The sequence below is a fragment of the Schistocerca serialis genome, chromosome 4 (genome assembly GCF_023864345.2).
Source record: "Schistocerca serialis cubense isolate TAMUIC-IGC-003099 chromosome 4, iqSchSeri2.2, whole genome shotgun sequence".
NCBI lineage: Eukaryota > Metazoa > Arthropoda > Insecta > Orthoptera > Acrididae > Schistocerca > Schistocerca serialis.
The window spans coordinates 837,905,637-837,929,924 of NC_064641.1; the positions used below are offsets into that span (position 1 = coordinate 837,905,637).

Consider the following 24,288-nt stretch of genomic DNA (forward strand, 5'->3'; position numbering starts at 1 on the left):
GCTACGTACTTCTCTGCTCCACACCTTCCCTGTCCGGGTGGAACCGCACCGTACCTTAAATTCCTCGCGTGGAGTCGTTTATACGCGCTCCCTCGATGGATTGTCTGACGAAGAAATTCAGCACTACCTGTCTGACCAGGGCGTCACTGCTGTTCATCGGGTTATGAAAAGGGTTGACTCGAACATCATTCCGACCCGCACTGTCTTCTTGACATTTGACAAAGTTCAACTCCCATCAAAAATCAAAGCAGGCTATGAGATAATTTCCGTTCGCCCTTATGTCCCAAACCCTACGCGTTGCTATCGATGTCAGCGGTTCAATCATACCAGCCAGTCCTGTTCCAATCCGGCCAAATGTGTTACTTGTGGCAAGGATGCCCATGAGGGTGCTTGTCCACCTCCATCCCCTCGCTGCATCAACTGTATGGGTGACCACGCTGCCTCCTCTCGAGATTGCCCCGTTTTTAAGGATGAAAAGCTCATCCAGGAAATAAGAGTGAAGGAAAAGGTGTCGACCTTTGCTGCTCGAAAGTTACTCGCCAGTCGACAGCCCACCGTGCCTCAGAAAGGTAAATACAGCGCTGTCCTTGCTTCTCCTCGACCAACAAAGGAGGCGGCCACGCAGACTTGCGACTTCACCTTTAGTACCACGGTCGTCAGATCGGCCAGCGCAAAGATCGCCCGTTCAACCTCACCCCTTTCGCCTGCCCACTCTATGGCTCACCCTTCATCGGGTTCTGTTAAATCTCGAGCCCAAAAGTCAGACGCCAAGTCTTCGAAAAAAGAGCATTCTCGTGAAGAGTTTTTACGTACCGCAACTTCACAACCATCGGTTCCTCCTTCATCTAAACATCATACTTCTAAGAAGGCTACGAAGAAACACAGTTCCTCTCCTTCTCCGCCAAGGCGTGTCCCATCTACAGCACCACCTGGCGGAAATCGCCCTCGGCCATCTTCTGTGTCGCCGAGGCGCACTGCTGGTGGCCGGTCAACTGGCCGATCGTTGGTGGCAGGAGCTGCTCCTGACCAACCTATGGATCAGGATCTTCTGCCTTCGACTGAATGCCATTCCATGCTGTCGGTCGCAAGCTCTGAGCAGTCGTTGAGTTGACAGCACCCTTGGTGACGTTCCTCCATTTTCTGTTCACCCTATGTCCATTATCCACTGGAATATCCGCGGCATTCGCGCCAATCGGGAGGAATTGTCGATCCTCTTACGATCCTACTCGCCGGTCATCTTCTGTCTTCAGGAAACAAAGCTGCGTCCCCATGACCGCTTTGTTCTCCCTCATTTTCAGTCCGTCCGATATGACCTCCCCTCTGTTGAAGGCACTCCAGCCCATGGAGGACTCATGATTCTGCTCCATGATACTCTCCATTATCACCCAATCCCCTTAAACACTTCCTTCCAAGCTGTCGCCGTCCGTCTTTCCCTTTCTGGATACACGTTCTCTCTTTGTACGGTATACATTCCATCGTCTACACCAATGGCACGAGCTGATCTCCTTCATCTTCTTGATCAGCTTCCACCCCCCTATTTGCGGGTTGGGGACTTCAATGCCCACCACCCGCTTTGGGGATCTCCACATCCTTGTCCACGTGGCTCACTATTGCTAGACGTCTTCCACCAAGCGGATCTAGTCTGCCTCAACACTGGGGTCCCCACATTTTTGTCTGCCTGCACGGCAAATTTATCCCATTTGGACCTTGCGGTCGGTACTGTTCCGCTAGCTCGGCGCTTCGAATGGTTCGCCCTTGATGATACACACTCGAGTGACCACTTTCCATGTGTTCTTCGACTGCAGCCTCAACTGCCATATATGCGCTCGCGTCGCTGGAAGTTTGCCCAAGCCGATTGGACACTTTTTTCGTCTCTAGCGACATTCGATGACCGTCGCTTTCCCAGCGTCGACGATGAGGTCACACATTTTACCGACGTTATTCTCACAGCTGCGGAACGTTCAATACCACGCACCTCCGAATTGCCCCGGCGCCCTCCAGTTCCTTGGTGGAACGAGGCATGCCGTGACGCAATACGTGAGCGGCGACGTGCTCTTCGCATTTTCCGTCACCATCCAACTTTGGCCAACTGTATCCGATATAAGCAGCTCCGTGCGCGATGCCGTCGCGTCATCCGCGATAGCAAGAAGGCAAGCTGGAAATTCTTTATTAGCTCATTTAACACCTTCACTCCCTCCTCGGAAGTTTGGAGTCGGCTTCGACGGTTCTCAGGCGCGCCTAGTTTCTCCCCGGTCTCTGGGCTCACTGTCGCGCATGATACCTTAGTGGACCCCGTCGCAATTTCTAACTCATTGGGTCAGCACTTTGCTGAGATTTCGAGCTCTTCAAATTACCCGCCAGCGTTTCTCCCGAAGAAACGTGCAGCGGAAATGCGACATCTTGCTTTCTCCTCTCACAATCGCGAAAGCTACAATACTGTTTTCTCCATGCGCGAACTCCAACATGCACTCTCTTCTTCTCGCTCCTCCGCCCCAGGACCGGATGGTATCCATGTCCAAATGTTGCTGCATTTATCAACCCATAGCCTGCGTTACCTCCTTCGCCTTTATAATCGAATTTGGACCGACAGTACCTTTCCCAGGCGATGGCGGGAAGCTATTGTCGTTCCCGTTCCGAAACCTGGAAAGGACAAACATCTCCCCTCTAGCTATCGCCCCATTTCTCTCACGAGTAGTGTCTGTAAGGTTTTGGAGCGTATGGTGAATTACCGTTTAGCTTGGTGGCTGGAGTCCCGCAGTCTTTTAACACCAGCCCAATGCGGATTCCGAAAGCATCGTTCTGCCGTTGACCATCTTGTTGCTCTCTCCACTTATATCATGAACAATTTTCTCCGGAAACGCCAAACGGTAGCAATATTTTTTGATCTGGAGAGAGCATACGATACCTGTTGGAGGACAGGCATTCTCCGCACACTGTTCTCTTGGGGCTTTCGAGGCCGGCTGCCCCTTTTTCTTCGCGAATTTATGGCAGAGCGCACATTTAGGGTGCGGGTGAACACTACTCTCTCCCGTACTTTCTCCCAAGAAAACGGGGTACCCCAGGGCTCCGTGCTGAGTGTTGTACTGTTTGCCATCGCCATTAATCCAATTATGGATTGTCTCCTTCCTGATGTCTCGGGCTCCCTCTTTGTGGACGATTTTGCGATCTACTACAGCTCTCAACGGACCAGCCTTCTTGAAAGACGTCTTCAAGGATGTCTCGATCGCCTCCACTCGTGGAGCATCGAAACCGGCTTCCGTTTCTCACCCAGTAAGACCGTTTGTGTAAATTTTTGGCGACGTAAGGAGTTTCTTCCGCCCTCCTTACATCTAGGTCCTGTCAACCTTCCGTTTTCCGACGTCGCTAAATTCTTGGGTCTTATGTTTGACAGAAAACTGTGCTGGTCCTCCCACGTTTCCTATCTTTCGGCTCGCTGTCTGCGTTCGCTTAACGCCCTCCGTGTCCTGAATGGTACCTCTTGGGGAGCGGACCGAGTGGTCCTTCTCCGCCTCTATCGCGCCTTAGTGCGCTCGAAATTGGATTATGGAAGCATAGTCTACTCCTCTGCTCGGCCGTCTATTCTTCGGCGTCTCGACTCTATCCACCACCGTGGATTACGTTTAGTATCTGGAGCTTTTTACACCAGCCCAGTGGAAAGCCTTTATGCTGAGACTGCTGAACCTCCGCTGTCCAATCGGCGGGCAGTCCTTCTGAGTCGTTATGCTAGCCATCTGTCTTCCATGCCTGCTAATCCAGCGCATGACCTTTTTTTCGACGCCTCCTTTGATGTCGGGTATGCAGGCCGCTCCTCCTCCCTACTACCCCCGGGAGTCCGCTTCCGTCAACTGCTCCATTCTCTTTCCTTCCGCTTTCCTAAAACCTTATTGACAACTTGGGGTACAGCACCGCCTTGGCTCCGTCCCCGGATCAACTTGCTCAGAGACCTATGTCAATTTCCCAAGGATGGTACCCCTACACTTGTTTACCGTCGGGCATTTGCTGCTCTATGTGCACAAATGACGGAAGCCACATTTATTTACACCGACGGCTCGAAAACATCGTTAGGTGTAGGGAGTGCCTATATTGTTAGCGACACCCCAAATAACTTTCGGCTTCCCGACCAGTGTTCGGTTTATACTGCGGAGCTTTACGCTGTTCTCCAGGCTGTCCACTACATCCGCCGCCATCAGCGGATACAGTACGTAATCTGCTCAGATTCTCTCAGCTCTCTCCTAAGTCTCCAAGCTCTTTACCCTGTGCACCCTCTGGTCCACCGGATTCAGGACTGTCTGCACTTGCTCCACCTGGGGGGCGTCTCAGTGGCGTTCCTCTGGCTCCCGGGACACGCTGGTATCTGTGGAAATGAGGCGGCCGATATAGCGGCCAAGGCTGCAGTCTCTCTTCCTCGGCCAGCTATTCAGTCTCTTCCGTTTACCGATCTACGGAGCGTTTTATGCCGCCAAGCTGCTCATTTATGGCATGCGCATTGGTCAACACTTCCCCACAATAAATTGCGGGAAGTGAAAGCCCTTCCTTGCGCTTGGACCTCTTCCTCCCGAACGCGTCGTCGGGAGGAGGTAATTTTAGCTCGACTCCGGATAGGGCACTGTCTTTTTAGTCATCGACATCTTTTAAGCGGTGATCCTCCCCCACTCTGTCCCCACTGCTCTCAGCTGTGGACGGTCAGACACCTTTTAATTGAATGCCCCTATTTTAATCCGTTACGCTCCCGTCTACAGCTATCGCCTGATCTATCGTCGATTTTAGCAGATGACACGCGCTCAGCTGACCGCGTTCTACAGTTTATTAGTGACAGTGAAATGACGTCAGTCATTTGAAGCTTTTTTTTGGGGGACAACCAACCCCTTTCTATAGTGGATTTTTAAGCATTCCTTCTGCCTTTAGTTACTCAAATTTTATGATTTTGTTCCCATTGCTGCTGATTTTAAATTTCGTTTTTTTCCTGTTTTCTATGTCACGGGCTGGGCGCTAATGACCATAGAAGTTTTGCGCCCTAAAACCACAAACAAAAAAAAAAAAAAAAAAAAAAAACTGTATGTGTTACGGCAGTAGCCAGGCACTCATAACATTGGACATAGACATAGGCTATATGAGCTCAACCGAGATTAAGAAAGTTCCTTAGGTCAAAATTCTCATTACTGCCACTCGGTGCTAGCATCCATTATGCTGGAACAACTGTTTGCGCTATGTTCCCATCCTTTTCTACTAACAGCTTGGCAAAGGAACCAAGTATGGTGGAACCGAAGTTAGCATTCAGATGGGTTAGAGTCTTCAATGGCAGGATTTAAAAAGGATTATCAGGTAGGTGCAGCAGAGGCTATGTTAAGTTCAGAAACACAGTCCCTGTTATTGTTGCTGGAAGCTGAAAAGTTGGTCTCAAGATATCACTTTGAGTCCCTTTCACAGTATGTCTGAAAGAATCTGCATAAATATTCAGTCAGATCTAGATATGATTTCAAAGTGGTGCAGAAATTGGAAACTTCCTTTAAATGTTCATAGTGTAATTGTGCACCTCACAAAATGAAAAAAAAATGTAGTATCCTATGATTATAATATCAATGAGTCAGTGTTGGAATACGCCAACTCGTACAAATAATTGGGTGTAACACTTTGTAGGGGTATGAACTGGAGTGATGACATACGCTCAGTCATGAGTAAAACAGGCAATAGAATTTGGTTTATTGATAGAATGCTGGGGAAGTGCAATCAGTCTACAAAGGAGATTGCTTACAAATCACTTGTGCATCTGGCCTTAAGATGTTCAAGTGTGTGGGACCCGTACCAAATAGGACTCACTGAGGATATTGAATGTGTACAGAGAAGGGCAGCATGAGTGGTTGGGCACAGGTTTGTTGTGCTAAGAAAGTTTCAAGAACCTACATTAAAAGATGACTGTAGTAATATACTACAACCTCTTATGTATCACTCGCATAGGGATCGTGAGAATAAGATCAGAATAAGTACAACATGCACAGAGGCTTTCACTCTCACTCTTCCCTTGCTCTATACATGAATGGAACGGCTAGAAACCCCATGTTACAATGTAACCTACCTTCTGCCATGCCCTTCACAGTGGCTTGCATAATATAGATGTAAATGTAAATGTAGGTATCCTGCTGTTCTGTAAATCCAATCTTTCTGTTCCCCTTAAGTGCTTTTGCTCATAGAGTGTGGTTATAGCTATGACTGAGTCACACGCTGGTGTCACCCCCTGACAATATTTGTGTATTGTAAGAATTGCAAAAAGCTCCGTGGGCACCCACCTGTGTTCCTGTGAGGAATAGTTCCATTTCAATTGTCCCCCAGGATAGTTTCTACCACCGTGGAGGGGCATACTGTAATCCACTCACTTTGGTATTGGTGTGGCTCTTCTGCTGTCATTAATGCGTGAGTCTTGTTACCCAGTGTTACTAACAGAATTTATTTTATTTTGATATGTACAAAGTAACCTAAAGTCCTCCATTTTACTGAATATGGGTGTATTGTGTAGAATTATTATTTGCCTTTAGTGCCAACTACTCTGGTTACCCTGTTGTGTTATTTCTGTTGGGCTATCGCATGATCTTACTGCATATGGCAAGGTATGACAGAGCGCATGGATGTAGAGTGCTTCCTTTGTCATGCCACCTTCCTTTCTTTTACAATCCCCTTTTTCATGGCCAGTAATGTGAAGCCTCAAGTGTACCCTGATAGGTTCAAATACACCCCATGTGCATGACTTTTGTGTGAGTAGGGAGTTGTAACCACTTATTTACAAGTGAAGTCATCTTAACCATTTCGAAAAGACCTCGATGATAAGCATTAATTTTTTTTTTTTAAACTTCTCCTTTTGGGTGTAAGGGATTGTCAACATCACCCATTGCCCTACACAGTATATAAGCAATTTGGTATTTCATTGTCCTATTTGCTCCTACTGTTGTAGGGCCTTAATGTTCACTCTCTGCACTTGGTGCACTGTCTGTAAAATTTTTGTAAAATTCTGTACGGATGCACGTTTATTCTGCACTCTGGGTTTAACTCTCTCGATTGGTGATGGCATTTTCAGTCCACACATTACCTAGTATGACAATACCCCCCCTACACTCATGAATTTTTGAACTGTGTGCAGCATATACATAAGGTAATAGTGCATCACAGTTACAATGGTGACCATTGACATAGTGACTCAACACCTTCTCCATTATCTTGTTAACCTCTTCTGTTTTGCCATTTTTTGTGAAGTTGTAACACACTTAGTCTTACTTTCTAAATTTGTAAAAAATGCAAAGGTCTGTTGTCAGTACTGACACGAAGTTAGTACCAAGGTCTATAGCAAAGAACACGGGAGTTCTGAAGATTAATAGCCAGTTACTATATTTGTCTTGCAAACGGCCTTGCCGCAGTGATAACACCGGTTCCCGTCAGATCACCGAAGTTAAGCACCGTCGGGCTGGGCTAGCATTTGGATGGGTGACCATCCGATCTGCCAAGTGCTGTTGGTGAGCGGGGTGCACTCAGCCCTTGTGAGGCAAACTGAGGAGCTACTTGATTGAGAAGTAGCGGCTTCGGTCTTGTAAACTGACATATGGCCGGGAGAGCGGTGTGCTGACCACATGCCCCTCCGTATTCGCATCCAGTGATGTCTGTGAGCTGAGGATGGCACGGCAGCCGGTCGGTACCGTTGGGCCTTCCAAGGCCTGTTCGGACGGAGTTTAGTTTTTTTAACTTTGTCTTGCCCCACTGTGTTGGCTTATTGATTTGGGACAAGTACCATTTCTACAAAACTGATCTATTGTTGTTCACACACAAGCCAGCATCTACCTGAAAGGATTTAAGATGGCCAAACTAATCATCTCAGATGGTTTGGTGACCTCCAGTAACCTCTGCAGTGGAATAAGGTGATTACTTAATTTGACATGTTGTGCACATGGTACACAGTTCTTTACATACTGAACTACATCTTGCTTATGTGTTCGTCACCAATATTTTTCAGCTAAATGTTGCTCTGTTGTTCCACAGTGCCAGTGTGCTGCTAATACATGATCATGAGTGTGTTTCCACATTTCATTTCGCAACATAGCAGGTACCAGAATATGAGGTCTGAGTTTTGTTTGTCTGCACAAAACTCTGTTACATGCGATGAATTGTAGTTGCATTGCAGATAGCTTGCACTCTTCATCAGCTGCTTGCACTTTCTATCAATCTGAAGAGGTGGAGCCTAATTGTTCTGTCGCACAAACTTTCCCACTCAGGTCATAGGCACTTCCGTGTGACTTACCAGGTTGATGGAGCACTTCAAAATCACATTCACTGAGTTTTAATACCCAGTGCATTAAACAGCTCATTGGATCTTCAGAACCTAATAGCTATCTCAGCACTGTACAATCCCTTTTGACCTTGAATTTTCTGTCACACAAATAACATCTAAAATATGTTATGCCATATATAAGATTTAGCTAATATGGGAAACCAATATCGCTCCAGATGTTGACAGTTCTTTCAACCAAATGAATGGATCCTTGTATACCCTCACCAATTAAACTCACCGGCCATGCTATTTCTGCAAATTGTTGTCCAGACTTCCAGTAATGATTCGCTAGGCTGAAGAAAGGCTGCAATTCCTTCCCTGTCCACAATGCCAGAAAATCCTGTATGGCTTTTATTGTCCTTGGGTCTGTCAGGATTATCTTGCAGCTAATTACATGCCCCAAATACTGTATTTCTTCCAGTGTGCCTGGAACTTTTCTTAATAATACCCTCATGCAGCTTTTGGTTAAAAAAATCTTCCAACACTGGTTACAGTTGATGCAGTACACGGCGTGGCTTACACTACACGGGCTGTTTATTCCCGGTTGAGATTCTATGCTGTGTCTGTGGTCACTAGCAGAGACTTAAGAGAATCCTTATTTTCTAAAAACAATTGCTCCATTGATACCCTCTGGGCTGCTTCCAAGTGCACTACCATCTCTCATAATGCAGCTAAAGTGGCAACCTCCAAGTTATGGTCCAAATTTGCTCTGTCTAAATTCTTCTATGAGGTCTCCAAATAGGTGACAATCATCCATAGGACAGTTCCATGTCTGCCATCCCAGAACTATCTATTCCTGACAGGCACAGTCTGCTCATCCTCAGACTCGTGTATGCAAACAACACTCCTGCGTATAAAACATAGATTTGTATCTAATTCCTCTGCTATGTACGGTATGTTCACCAGCAATTAGTTCGTACACTCAACGACAGTATTTTTCTCATACCTTGTGGCACATTATCACACAAATTGATCCTTAATGGCTGTGCATGCAGTCTGTGTAGTTTGTCTTACAACAGGGATGTGGCAATATGGCACTGTTGGCAGTTTCCCTCAAATGCAATGATGTCCCATTGAGTTCTTCTATACGCTGATCAAGGTCAGTTCTAGCATGATGTTCAAGTAAGAAATCTAACCCTAAGTCTGTGCAGCAACCATCCATCACTGATATGAAACCTCCGGAAATTTTTTGTCCCAACCCAAAAACTCACCACCACTGAACCCAGCAAAAGCAGGTCATTTCCACCCACTCCACTTAACCTACATTGTGGTGGGCCCACTCTCCTGTTCTCCATGATGCCCAGACTTTTCATGAACACCTGTGAACCCATGTTCAACAAAAAATTTTGCTGTCTTCCATCCACTAAGCCTATGAGCAAAATCCTGTCATTGCACACATTTTGCTTGTCCTTGTATTTACTGGGAGTGACACAGGGTAGCTCCAGAGCCCCAGTGTTGTTGAACAGCAAATGAGTATTCCTATTCGGTGTCCACCTCTTAGACCGTGTGTTAGACTTTTGTCTGCAATCCTATTTCAGACGCCCAGTTCTTACATTGTGATTCACAACATTCTCACCGAGTAAGGACAGTCCATCTTCATCAGTAACATGTAACTCCCACAGTGATAATTACTGCCCCAAACTCCAGTCACTGCGTTCATCTCTTCTAATGCTATCACAGTTGCTGTGGCTTCAACTAAGTTCGTCACCTCAACGATACACCTAATGCCCTCTGTTGTGCCTCCTTGCAGAGGGACTTGCAACTGAACCGCCAAATCCTTCCGTCAGTAAATGGGGTATTTTCTCAACTGACTCGGTTGTTTTAACCCCCTCCCTGACGGAATGGCTCGCTTCCTAATTCCGTATGTACATCACCAATACGGATTTGTAGCTGTCACGCCTTTGCACTTACTGCTACGTATTTGAACAGTAAGTAGCTCAGTCCTAATGGTAAGGGGTAGTAGTGAATTCAAGTTGTTAATATTTGAATATAGCACAAGCTGCCACACGCTCAGTTCACTTTTACTCCGCTCCTACACTCGCCATTGCACAACATTAACTATGTGCTACTTGGACCTTGCTAAGCTATTAAATTCATTTGCGTGTACATTTTGACCGTTACTCGCCAGTATTTACCTAATGATTAAAGCACACTCCTAACCGGACTATTTCCCAAAGAGCTGTGTTGATTGAACGGGCTCAATCCACGGCCTACAGTTCACACGGTAACACTGCCTACCTGACCCACTTCACTTGGTAGTGAGCTTATGTATCCAATCATCACTGCTAGCAGTAGTGGATAATCCTATCAGCACGACGAGAGCAGCAGACTTACCATCGAATACTCCTGAAAATACGTATAACTACGGTCGCCAGCTCTGAAGGAGCAAAAGAATAAGTCAATTTTTGGCTCATTTCAAAGTGAAACGGCTTGAGTTTAATTCAAACTTAATTTTAAATATTACTATTACTGATCATTCAAGGTGATTGAACAAAGCAAATACTCTTTCAATTTCTTTGTGTTGACTTGGTAATTGCTACCAAGGCTATTTATGCTACTTGGGTTAGCAAAATTCTATCCTCCAACTTTATGTAATGATTTTGGATATTACTCTTTGAACAACTGATATAGAATTACTTAAGTGACGTTACTTGAAGGGTTACTCAGAAAAATTTAAGTTAACTATAAATAGGCGACTCATTTTGGTGTGACCATTGCTCTTTTCAACATTCTTATACGCTAAAGTATTCCACAACAAAAAGAATTGTAAATGAAAGAGGCAATGGTGGCCTCAGTCTGATTTCACTATATTATGTTTGAGGTTACTACACTTTCCAATGAACAACATGCGTCGTAATTTTACTCATTACTATATTCTGTTCTCTTTACTTGCATAAATGAAAAACTGGTATTCTCCTTTTACATTTCTATAAAGTTCAGATTAACAATTACAAGCAGTCTTGCCTTGGGTAGACGTGCCGGTGCTGGTGGTGAGATGTATGTGGATAACGCAACTCTTAACGCCTCATGCCCTTAATGGCGGCTGGAACTACGAGCCGTAGCTCTCGTATAAGCTACTGCACGTTCGCCATAAAATCTGGGCGCAGGAACTCTTACAATCAGCCCCAGTGGCATAAAGACGACTTCGATAACCATTCGTCGCGTTTTACTCCACAAACAGCGACGATATTCGCTGTTGCACAATCACTTTTGCGTGAGCACAGTTACACACGTCCGATCACGTCAACACTCCCCAGGCCATTCTATTGTTCAGTCCCTGTGTCTCCAGCTACCACTAGCGACGCTCGTATCACCAAGAGTGGGGGGCCTTCCCCTACCACATTCTTACCGAAATCATTTAGTGTTTAAGAAATTTTATATTTATTACCCTGGAGTTCATACCAGTCATAATAATTTACTACTAGTGCTTTACAACATTAAATTATACAGTAATAACTTATAATTACCAAGAAAAAGAATACATTTGAGTCCGAGAGCTTAGTGCATTGTCTGACAGATAGCGCTAATTCCCGGTTTTGCCAATAGATGGCATCAGGCCCTGGCAGCCTCATGCCAGCGTGCCCGTTTCCGACGTGCGGGCTCCAAATTACTGGCAGCCTACCATTATTTCAGTTCCATTACAGACTATTTGTATCATCGCTGTCGATCAACTTATCTGTGACATTTAGTTTTGTAGTCCTTTACGCAAAGTTTTCAATGGACTTGTTCAGCTGTCCCCCTGAGATACCAGCAGCTGCTTTTTCTTCTGTATCACTGCACCAAGCCTGCCTTCAGAATTTCAAATGTCTGTGGACTCCTTAACTCCTTGCAATACATTGCATACCCCTTAGTGTCTCCCAGCAAATGTAATTTGGCCACATGTAAAAACTGTTCCCATGACCAACGTCCTGGTTTGTGATTGTGAACAAGTTGTCTATGAATACTAACACTTCCTCCCCTGCCTTACTTAGAAAAAGAGAGGCTAGGTTAATGGTACTAATGTCTGGGGTGTGTAACAACACACTGGACAAGAATTGATCCCTTCAATCCTCTCTCAGTGCTTCTAAGTGCACAGCTCTCATGCTATCTGCTTAGAGTTGCACCATCTCATTCCATAAGATCCAAACTGCCCCAGCAGTAGTAACCTTCTCCACCTCTGGTTCATTCACTGCAAAGCCTTTGTCAAAAGAAAAGGAACCAATACCACAGTCATATTTCAGCCACTGACCACACCTAACTCCTATGTATGAGTGCTAACTGTGGCCATTCGCTACATTCCCTGGCAAAATATCCAGGCCTCCTATACATCTGTATCACAGCTATGACAGAGTAAATAATACTTCCTTAACAGAAACGTTCTTTATTATTGGCTGCGTTTGATATGGCACTCCGATGATAGTGACCCAAGTGTCAGTTGTGGCTACTAGCAGTGGGTGACATGTTCCCAAACAGCAGAATGCTGAGGCACCTATGCAGTGGCTGGTGGCATCAGTTCCCCCGTTGATGTGAGTTGGGTGTCAGCACCACAGTGGAGTGAGGTTAGGAAGCTGTGCTGGAGAGCAGTGTCTGCAGACCAAGGCTGCTGACAGGATTCTGTTGCCCCGAGCTGAGCTGGGACCCACAGAGACTGGCTGGAATGTCAAGTGTGGTGGCCAATAGGCTGCCTCACCTCAGCAGATCCAGTTTGAAGCCTGTACCGACAGGTGTAGGTGATAGCCCGAAGCCAGTGGCTTTCCTTATACTATGTTCATCATAAAAATAAGCCTGATGTAAACATTACACCATGTATTTTGATGTAAACATTACACCATGTATTCTTCCGCATTCGGTTGAATCTCATTAGATTTCATTTCACTTGGAGCAGAAGCCAAGGTGTGTTTAGTACAGTCAAGTATGAGCATAAGGATACATTTTATTTTGTGTTACACACAAATAGACCGAGTGATAAGGTGGGACAACAGTTTTACCGGCATCAGCACTGGCCAGCCAGCTGCTCAAACTATCCTGCATTGATGTGAGCTGTTGCAGTTTAGACGTAAAAAAAAGAGATGAGGAGAGAAACAATATAGCTTCGAATGTCGTTTGATTTTTAAGGAGAATGAAGTAGTATTCAGCAAAAGTTGAGCACAGCCACACACTTCTCAGGTGACCAGATGGAAAGCATAAAACACTTTTGTTCTCACCTAACATAGTATTCCAGTTACAAGCAAGAGTGATGAAAATTCCTAACTTAAACACAGGGTAATTTTTTCTGAGCAAGCTATGTGTGGTGCAAAAGCATACTGCAGGAATTTCACTGTATTGATGAACACTGAAGCCACTAATTATAGTCAGTCGTCTGGTAATATCTTAGCTCCTTCCTTATTCGAATTCGAGAAATACATTTCAGTTCTGGAACCGTCATCTGCTACATTGAGAATGAGTCGATCAACAACAGAAGCCACCGAGGCACTGCATTTTCTCCTCCTCTTTTATGACGAGCTGTTCTATACCGCACCAGCGTTCAGCAGTGATATGTGGGTGTGCGTTAGTTCCAGCATGTCTGCCAGCTTAACAGTCTTGTTATTTCTTGTGACAAATCCCTTAACTCGGCTCCAGATCAGTTCTTTTGGGTTCGTATTGTAATGGTACAGTGGCAAATGTAAAAATGCAACATTTGTCTAGTGCGCTCAATGCTGTGAAAATGATTGTTTTTCATTTTTCTGTGATTATTACTCAAAACAATGGACATAGTGACATAAAAAAGTCTTTGGTTTTTCATTTTTGTCCTAAAAAATTAAATTGTTATGTTTTCTTAATTTAAACCTTTGTTAACAATCTTTCATAAAATATCGGTAACTAAGAATTTATGTTTGAAATGAAAACAGTAACTTTGCACGTAATGTATAATTAGAAACAAGATGATATGGTTATAATAGAGGGAAACATTCCACGTAGGAAATATATATCTAAAAACAAAGATGATGTGACTTACCAAATGAAAGTGCTGGCAGGTCGACAGACACACAAACATACACACAAAATTCAAGCTTTCGCAACAAACTGTTGCCTCATCAGGAAAGAGGGAAGGAGAGGGAAAGACGAAAGGATGTGGGTTTTAAGGGAGAGGGTAAGGAGTCATTCCAATCCCGGGAGCGGAAAGACTTACCTTAGGGGGAAAAAAGGACGGGTATACACTCGCACACACACACATATCCATCCACACATATACCAAGGACGGAGAAATTCGGGAAAATTTCGAAAAAACGTGTAAATGTATTAAAAGGCGTGGTGTTGTGGTGAAAGATTACGAAAATGGGGCTAACAATTGTAAATAAAGACGTTAAAACCGGTGGAGAGCGGCTAAAAATGATCAGTGATGTACGAAAAACGGAAGTGGAAATAAAGTAAAAGTTATTAGAACTAGCCGAAATGGTTGTTTAATACGTGAAGGCAGCTGTTATTGAACTAGAAACGGTTAGCGGTATTGTTGAAAGCGCAAAATAAAAATTTTTTGGTTATGGTTTGGAAGTGGGTTACGTATTATAGAGTATATATAGGCGGGATAAAATTGTATTACGGTAAAAAGGGAAGGTGAATAGAAAGTGAGACTACTGGTAAACGCAGAAAGAGAAAATAAGACGACAGGAAAGATTTCGAGATGCAACAGCGACAATAACAAACGTAATTGTTGGGTTCAAATTAATGATATGGTTATAATAGAGGGAAACATTCCACGTAGGAAATATATATCTAAAAACAAAGATGATGTGACTTACCAAATGAAAGTGCTGGCAGGTCGACAGACACACAAACAAACACAAACATACACACAAAATTCAAGCTTTCGCAACAAACTGTTGCCTCATCAGGAAAGAGGGAAGGAGAGGGAAAGACGAAAGGATGTGGGTTTTAAGGGAGAGGGTAAGGAGTCATTCCAATCCCGGGAGCGGAAAGACTTACCTTAGGGGGAAAAAAGGACGGGTATACAATCGCACACACACACATATCCATCCACACATATACCAATATGTGTGGATGGATATGTGTGTGTGTGTGCGAGTGTATACCCGTCCTTTTTTCCCCCTAAGGTAAGTCTTTCCGCTCCCGGGATTGGAATGACTCCTTACCCTCTCCCTTAAAACCCACATCCTTTCGTCTTTCCCTCTCCTTCCCTCTTTCCTAATGAGGCAACAGTTTGTTGCGAAAGCTTGAATTTTGTGTGTATGTTTGTGTTTGTTTGTGTGTCTGTCGACCTGCCAGCACTTTCATTTGGTAAGTCACATCATCTTTGTTTTTATATATATATATATATATATATATATATTATATAGATGAGGTGACTTACCGAACAAAAGCGCTGGCAGGTCGATAGACACACAAACAAACACAAACACACACACAAAATTCAAGCTTTCGCAACAAACTGTTGCCTCATCAGGAAAGAGGGAAGGAGAGGGGAAGACGAAAGGAAGTGGGTTTCGTCTTCCCCTCTCCTTCCCTCTTTCCTGATGAGGCAACAGTTTGTTGCGAAAGCTTGAATTTTGTGTGTATGTTTGTGTTTGTTTGTGTGTCTATCGACCTGCCAGCGCTTTTGTTCGGTAAGTCACCTCATCTTTGTTTTTATATATATATATATATATATATATAATGATGGGGGGGGCGGGGGGGATCACGGCGAGGCTTGAGCCAGTAATCCATGAACTACACCAGATTGACAGTCTATGCTGCCGATTCCACTACGTGTCCATTGTGTATTTGTATATCAACAGTACAATATACAGTCTCTTGGAATATTTTAAAGCTGATTTTTTTCTGTAAATCTATTAAAAACATTAAGAAAAACCTATTTCCTGACACTTCTTAACTGTGTCCCATGCATGTATTTCACTGTGGAACAGGAAGCAGCCTCAGCCATTTCCATACTGCATATTAACAGCGCGACAATCAGAGCACAACAGTGCAGACTGACGGCACGTGATTTTTTAAAATAGAAAATACATAGCCAACGCACGATTAAATAAAATGTTGTTGGCTGTTAATACATTAGAATACCTTAAAGTTTCATTTAACATAACATAATAACAACATATCTAATACATAAGTAGGATCTACTTCCAAGAGTGTGACAAACATTAGTATACCTGTGCTATGGCTTCTGACAAACCATCGCGTTTGTGTTTGTTTACATCAGGTTTATTCTTATGATGAACAACACTGCTCAGTGAGGCTGCAGTAGGTTAGCTGCACATTTGACCTGTGACAGTGAAGGAGATTGCGCCGGTCGAATGTGTGGCACAGAAGGAATGTTGCTACTGGCTGAGCTGGGAGCATTTATACTTGCTCCAGCTAGGTGTATCATAACAGTAGCTAGGTACTCCTGTCACCTATCTGGCTGTGGAAATACCACGTTGTGACACTATATGTAGCAATACTGCTGCTGCCCCCCCCCCCCCCCCCCCCACATTCACACACACACACACACACGCCCCCCCCCCCCCCCCCCCCCCCCCCCTTTCCCACGGTGAATTGCCGTGTTGCAAAGTGTTGAACCAGCAGTATTGAAGCAGCTGGCTGCAGATTTAAATCAGTGGCTGGTCCTCACATGTCTTGATTGGTTACACAGGTCCACCTGAAACTGACACTGCATCATTCTGTATGTAGATAAAATTAACTTGATCCGCATGTGTGCCAACTAGTAAAATTTTTAGCTCACTGGGAAAGATGTATACATTGATGAACAGTTAGAGCAAAGAAGAACAAGACACAAATATGATCTCGACAACTGATAAAGCCCGTATTTTCATTTTGTATCAAGGGAGGAAAAACGCGCACTGCTCAGCACTTTCATTATAAAGTGGCATGAACCAAAGGAGGAGGTGGAAACGGGAAACTGTGATCGCTATAGATGGAATTGATGAAATGATCCATAAATCTAAAAGTTGTGTGCAGGAAATCGCCATTGTGTATTTTGGACATAGTAAGTGACAAATAAACAAAAAATAAAATGGAAGGATAATGGACAGTACAGTAACAGACCAACGCCTGGAAAAAAAAAAGTATTGCTTCTGCAGCCTGCTAATGAATTGGAGGAAAAGAAAAAGAACAGGCAGTTTTAGGGCGAATAGAAAGCAAAAGAGGAAGTTATGAAGAAATGGAAGGAATCCTATATCAACATCTGCAAAGGCAACAAGTGGAGTGACTTATGTTAAATGTTGTAAATTTCTACAGAATATATGTAGAAGTTAATAGTGACTGTGGTGAATAGCACTATAATGACAAACTTTTAAATATACTTGTGAAATGGAAACAACAGTAAAATTGTTCTGTCCTGAAAAACCCGTTTCGAACAATTTCAGCTGTGGTGCAGTGTCAGCTAATGAAAAGAAAACTACATTTAAATGAACAAACAGAAATAATAACATAGTTATTTTGTACTGATTATTGTACTTAGCTTGAATTTATATGATAAATACAAAGTTTCTATGCTGGAATCAAAGTGGCCTCTTACCACTTCTGCCTTCCTTGTGTTAATTTGTTGTGTAATTGTAGTGGCTGTAAAAGATGATTTGTAAAGATTAAGATGTTGTGTGTTACAGTTTTTGTTACAAAAGATGTTGTGTGTTACAGTTTTTATTATGCAGTGCTCTTTCCCAATATGAGACACATATTTTACACCTTCTGTAGTACATAAGGAAATTTATAGCTTGTAACAAGGAAATTGTATCTAAAGTAAAAAACATAATGAGCTATCGTAGTAGGCGTGATTGTCTGAATTTTGTTGTTAATCCATCCATTTAATTTACAGCGCCATCTTTCTGACGCTGAGTTTGAAGCTGTGTTCCAGATGTCAAGAGTGGAATTCTACCGCATGCCCCAGTGGCGAAGAAATGATTTAAAACGACGAGCCCGTCTTTTCTGAATTGTTGGCAAATTAAAATTTACTTTATATATTTATATGGTAGCTATTGTCATTACAACAGTTGTGACAATTAATGTAAAGAAAGCAAGATTTAACTCGGGCAGTTTATTGAGGACTCTTAGTGCTCCTTATTTGCTGTATCTGTTTCTGTTTCAATTTGCAGACATAATGTTTGCTTCAAAAGATGTTTGCATCTTAATTTTTGGTAACAACCATTTCATATAAGCATTTGTAAAAGCTGGCATTAATAGATCCTATTTTTATTTGTACTCATAATTTTCACTGTCATCATCATTTTCATCAATTAATAAGTGTTACTGAAGACATCACATTTATCATGTTCATTCAGCTTGTTCTGCTACAACTAGTCAGGTATGTTGCTTTGTAGAATATTGAAGGATACAGGACATCACTCAGTGGAACATTTAAATACACATGCTTTATCTATATTGTACATTTAAGTGTAAATATTTTTATTGCTGGAACAGATCCATAATGGTGTCTTGTCAGTGGGAAATTCTTTCAAATATAAAGCTTAGTAAGTGAATTTTTGTGTGGCACAGGTGTGGTCTGTACGCAGCTTACATTGTATTTTAGTTCTCCATTTTATTATTGTGTTATGTACCATGTATGCTGTAAAACCAGTTCAACCACTTGAAAATACATGCATTTGCCTTGAAAGTATTGTGTAAAATATGAAAGCACTATTAGCAGTTTGGCATAAATAAATGCTGAAAGTGGTGCATATCTTATACTAAATAGGTGCTGTCTATTTTATTGTGCTACGTGAAATGAATCATTCCAGGCAGTCTCCTTTTTCTCTCATTCACTATCTAATGATATTGTCTGCTCTGGGTTATGTAAATGTTATTTCTGTACCTAATTAGAGTGAAATAACGCACCCTTAGTGAACATTTTATGTTACATTTGTTTCTGATTTTAATTTATGTAAATCTTCACAGGAATATCTCTGCCTTTGAGGTGAGATATCTTTTATTTCATGACATATTTCAGCATAATTCAAATCTGTTTATATCTTCTATATTCTGTTACTTTTTTACATTGTGGCAGATGTAGCTCCCATAAATTGTAAATGGCTGGACAAATGACTAGATTTCAGGAATAAAAGACTGCATTTTTGTAGACAACTTGCGTCTTTGTACTAATTTTAAAGTACCATTTGAAGGACACTGTCATAGCAGTGAACTTCTGGTGTGTGTGATTGTTAGAAGATGTGTCTCATTTTGCCTTTACTTTTTAATGATTAAAGTCTTACTAACCTTATCTTGGATTGAGAAACAAACAATAGTATTAATTGCTGTTAATTGGAAGAAAATACATTGTACTGCCATTAAAATTGCTTATGTAGAGTGCCTGAATTTCAGTGCCACCCTTTTTTCCTATTTTTACAGTTGTGTAATGCATTATCAAAGGTGGGAATTGTCAGTTGTTTGCTTTGTGGTGCTAGGTGGCATTTTAAAACTGAAATAAAGTATCACTGCTGTATGTGTAAATAAAATAATAATGGTTAATAATACACAAGAAAGAAATAGAACTTAGCCAGTCTTCTGCACAATTCTGTATGGTCTGTGTATATGAAAATAGCGATTAAAGTTTTAATTCCTAACTAAACCTGTAGCTTTGAGAATTCCTCCAATGCAACAAACAATATTATCTATTCTGTGTTAATAGATAAAGAAATTTGTGCGTATTTATTTAAAGATTTGCTGCCTTTTGCTGTGACTCTTCCCATCTATTCATTACAGTATCCATGTATAAATACTCAAAGAAACACTACAACCAAACAATATTAGATTTCAGTTTCATCCATTCTGACTCGAAAAACTATTGTAGTTACGAGACAGGTGATGAGGGCCTTATGTCTTCATTTTGCATAAGAACTGAATCACTGCCAGATTTGAATCTCTGATGGTTATAGTTTTGTGTTGATGTATTCAAAATACTAGAGTGTGATAATACTTTCTGCAAGAAAGGCTTAATAATAAGATAAAACAAGTAGTCAACCTTTCTAAAAGCAGAAATTTATTATTCTGATTGCCATGCACATGGAAAATTCTAAGACAGGTGATTGATTACATCTAGCCTTGCTATGCTTCATATCACATACATTCTCCCAGGCTGATTTTGAGGTGATCAGATTAAAATTATGGTGTCAGTCACATTTAACGTAGGCCTGTGAAATGTTGTATTTCGACCCAGTATGTTGAAGGACTTCCCCAGGGCTTTTTTCCAGTTCACAATTTTCAGGTTAGTAACAAGTTTTTTTGTCCCACATGATTGTAGTATACCATGTGAAATGAATGTTGGTCAAAGAAGGGTTTTGAAAGTTTACAATTTAAATATTTCAGCACAAAAAATTGTCCGTTTTCATAATACAGAGGGATTCAGGAAAATTCAAACATTCTTTGATAGTTAATATCTTTGTAACAAAATTATATATCATGTAGGAATGCAGAGGTTTTACTTCAATTTTATTAACCACTTCTGTTCTGGTAATTTAGAGCTTGATTAAGTAATAAAAAAACAACTTATTTTATATATACAGGTTAACTAGTAAGGTATGCACTGACTTTTATAGTGGCATTTGCATCAAGAGATGGTGGCTGTATCACAAAGTTAATGAGACACTGCTCCAGAGTATGCCCTCTTATTCATCTGTGATGGTTAAGGCAGACAGCTTGTATTGCAAACTGTAAGAGTAGTTGTAACTTAAGAACAAATGATCTTTCATGCATAAAAAAAATAAAATTTATAAACTGTCACATTTTATGCCTGAATTATTTATAATAATTCATAAGACTACACAAGTGAAAAATCTATTGCGTTTCGGTGGATAATTCAGCAACATATCAGGATATCTGTGGATGACAACAAAGTTTACAGAGGTCATGCCAAGTTCCAATTTCGCCAGAAGCAGGCAGAATATGTTTCCACAGCCAAAGTGTTTCCTGAGCCCATCAAAATTTTCGGCATTGCTAAGAATACCCTGTGTAGTCCAGCTTTCAGAGAAAAGGCTTGACAGATGCTGAGCAGGAGGAGCACGAAGCCACCAGTAGGAATCTCAATGGAGTTTTATTCCCATTCTCTGTAACTAACATGGGGGGCAGTGAGGCAAGGTTCATCGAAAATTAAGATGTGGGGCTGTACCATGCTCATCTAGGCATGGAAACAAGCTTAACAAAAAGTGAAGTAATGAAAATAAGTAGGAAAAAATGGAACATGTGGAGTATGTAACTTGCAATGAAAAAGTAATTAAAGAATTAGATGCTTTCAAGTATCTAGAAAGTAAATTAACCTAGAAAGGAAACATCAATGATGAAATTTTGAAGAGGACAGAAAACTATTTGAAATTTTATTATTGTGTGTTGGATAGATGAGGGTGGTTTGAAAAAACGGAATAGAAAATAAGTACTTACATCACTGTAATATTTTTATTTTTCAATGTAGTCTCCTTGTAGACTAATGCACTTGGTCCAACGATGATCCAGTGTTTTGATCCCATGCCTGCAAAGTAGTTGTCAACTCCGGCTATCAGTTCTTTGTTTGAAGTGAATCTTCATCCACCAAGAAAAATTTTCACTTTTGGGAAGAGATGGAAGTCTGACAGAGCCATGTCAGGTGAATAAGGTGGATGTGGCAACAGTTCATATCTTAGTTTGTGTAATTTTGCCATGGCAACTGCACACGTTGGCGGGTGTGCATTGTCTTGATGGAAGATGACTTTCTTATTTGCTAAACCTGGCCTTTCTCTGCGTATGTTTTGTCGCAACTTGTCCAGGAGGTAACTGTTTACCCCGTGAGGAGATAACCTACTAAAAGAATCCCCTTCGCATTCCAGAACATTGATGCCATGACCTTTTCCGCTCAAGGAATTGTCTTTGCTTTCTTTGGTGGCAGAGAATCAGCATGTGTCCATTCTTTGACTGTTGTTTTGTCTCTGGGGTAGTAGTGCACACAAGTTTCATCTGTGGTCACGAACTGGTGCAAAAAATCTTGTTCGTTTCTCCTAAAACGGGCCAAACACTGTTCGGGTATGTCCATTCTCATGCATTTTTGACCCAGCGTCAAGAGTCACTGCACCCATCTTGCAGATAAATTTTTCATTTCTAATTCTTCAGTTAAAATGTGATATACCCTTTCAGATGACATCTGGCAATTTCACACGCTTTCAATCGGCAATCCTCCATGATAATTTTGTGCACTTTTGCAATGATTTCTCGAGTAGTGACACTTCTTCGCCAACCACTGCGTGGGTCATCATCTAAGCTCTCCTGACCAAATTTAAATTCATTTGTCCAGTCGGCAATGGTTGAATGTGTACGAGCAGAGTCCCCAGTGTATTCTGAAAATCGGCATGAATGTCCTTTGCTTTCATACATTTGTTTACTAAGTACTTAATCACAGCTCAAATCTAAATTTTTTTCCATCTTTGCAAATCACCATGCAGCAACAACAACAGAGCTACGTCACTGCCACAGCTCTCTTCCAAGAGCACTGATGTGGCATGTGTATACAGGCAACAGTCCAATGAATATCACTTGAACAACTTGTTGCGCTAACACTGACCTCTTGTGGTGCTTCCGAGACCTTTTCAAATCACCCTGGTAATTAGAAATTGGAAAATACTTGCCAAAGCAAAGCTCTTGATGTAGAAGTAATATTATCTGCAAGTTTTGACCTATTGATCAGAATGTTGGAACTGGACAAAGGAAGATCTCAGCAGAATACAAGCAATAGAGATGCCCTTTCTAAAGGAGATTCCAGGCAAGATGAGAAGGGACAGGGTAAGGAATGAAACAATATGCAACACCCTGCACATCAAGCCGCTAAAACAAACTATGCTATAGGCTTAAATGGTTTGGCCACCTTAAAAGAGTGGGAGCAGAACAGAAATTTTTCAGAAGGAGGAAGAGGAAGAAGAAGAAGAAGAAGTTAGGTAATGGTTTTTACATTGCTCCTTGTAGTAATTCGAGAATTTCTGTGTAAATTCTAGAACCACTCAGCCTTCTACCCCTTCAAACACACGATATTCTAGATACGAGTGTGGGATGGTAAAATCCTACCTACTGTGTGTCACATGTTTGTGTGTGCAGGTTTAAAGTCAGTCACGAGAAGAAAGTAGAAGCGGCAGTTGAACGGAACTGACAAGTGTTTGTCAGGCAATCCATAGATGTTTTAGAGGAAGAACCATGGAGTTTTTATGCATCTCTTTGCCTATTGTGTTATTGACTGTTGTTATGTGAAAGAAGAACAGTTGAAAAAATGATCTTGAAAACTCCTAATCTAGCCTTGTTAGAGGCAAGACCTTTTTTATGATTCATGTGAAGTAGTCATGGTTATTAAGCCAACTCTTTTATAAATGTAATTAAATTTGTTTCTGACATTGGACAGTCGTATATGTATGTGGAAAGTGAGAATTTTATTCTATATGGAGCTCAAATATACCATTTGTTAACGAAATGTAAAGTTTGCATATCTACTTACTTCACAAATAGAAAGAGAGGCTTAAATATTCCTGTAGCTAGCATCATTCTACAGAGACAAAGTCAAGAGAGTTCTTCAGCAGCCAGATAGCCAGCAAAGAAGATCGGCTGCGAATCTCAAGTAAGTCGCCTCGTATAAAAGAAGTGGGAAGTTGGTACATCTACTTCATGCTTTAAATCGTTGTCAAAAATGTTAGAACCTCACAGTTGGTGAAGTATGATCCAATTTAATTTCTAATACTTCCACACCATTGACATCTTTCAGCCCACGAAAACATTTCTATGGAATTTTTGAGACTTAAACTGCTCTGAACGTTGACTGCTCTGTGAATTAGACAAACATTTTTTCTAATTTTTTTATTAACTGTTGGAACCAAATGCAGGCAAACACAAAGCTCTATACAATTATAGTTTGAGGAATCTACTACTCTTATCTACATATTATGTATAATACAATATAGATTTCTTGAACAAAAGAGTGTTTGGAGAAGAGCACAGGTCATACCCATCTACAAGGAGGATAGCAGATATGAGCCTCAAAACTACCATCCTATCACATTGTTATCCATTTGTTG

The 24,288-nt window shown here is 41.9% G+C and overlaps 1 protein-coding gene and 1 pseudogene across 4 annotated transcripts in view; both read left to right on the top strand.

The window, feature by feature from the left end:
• Window positions 1-19,841, top strand: part of LOC126473462 (actin-binding LIM protein 2) — a 361,677-nt gene extending 341,836 nt beyond the window's left edge. For all 4 annotated transcript variants that reach the window (XM_050100530.1, XM_050100528.1, XM_050100529.1 and 1 more), the window contains one exon: window positions 18,096-19,841. In XM_050100530.1, the coding sequence (XP_049956487.1) occupies window positions 18,096-18,209 (114 nt within the window). In that variant the 3' untranslated portion in view covers window positions 18,210-19,841. The remainder of the gene's footprint in view (window positions 1-18,095) is intronic.
• Window positions 7,385-7,502, top strand: LOC126475931 (5S ribosomal RNA; annotated as a pseudogene).
• Window positions 19,842-24,288: the final 4,447 nt, after the last annotated feature.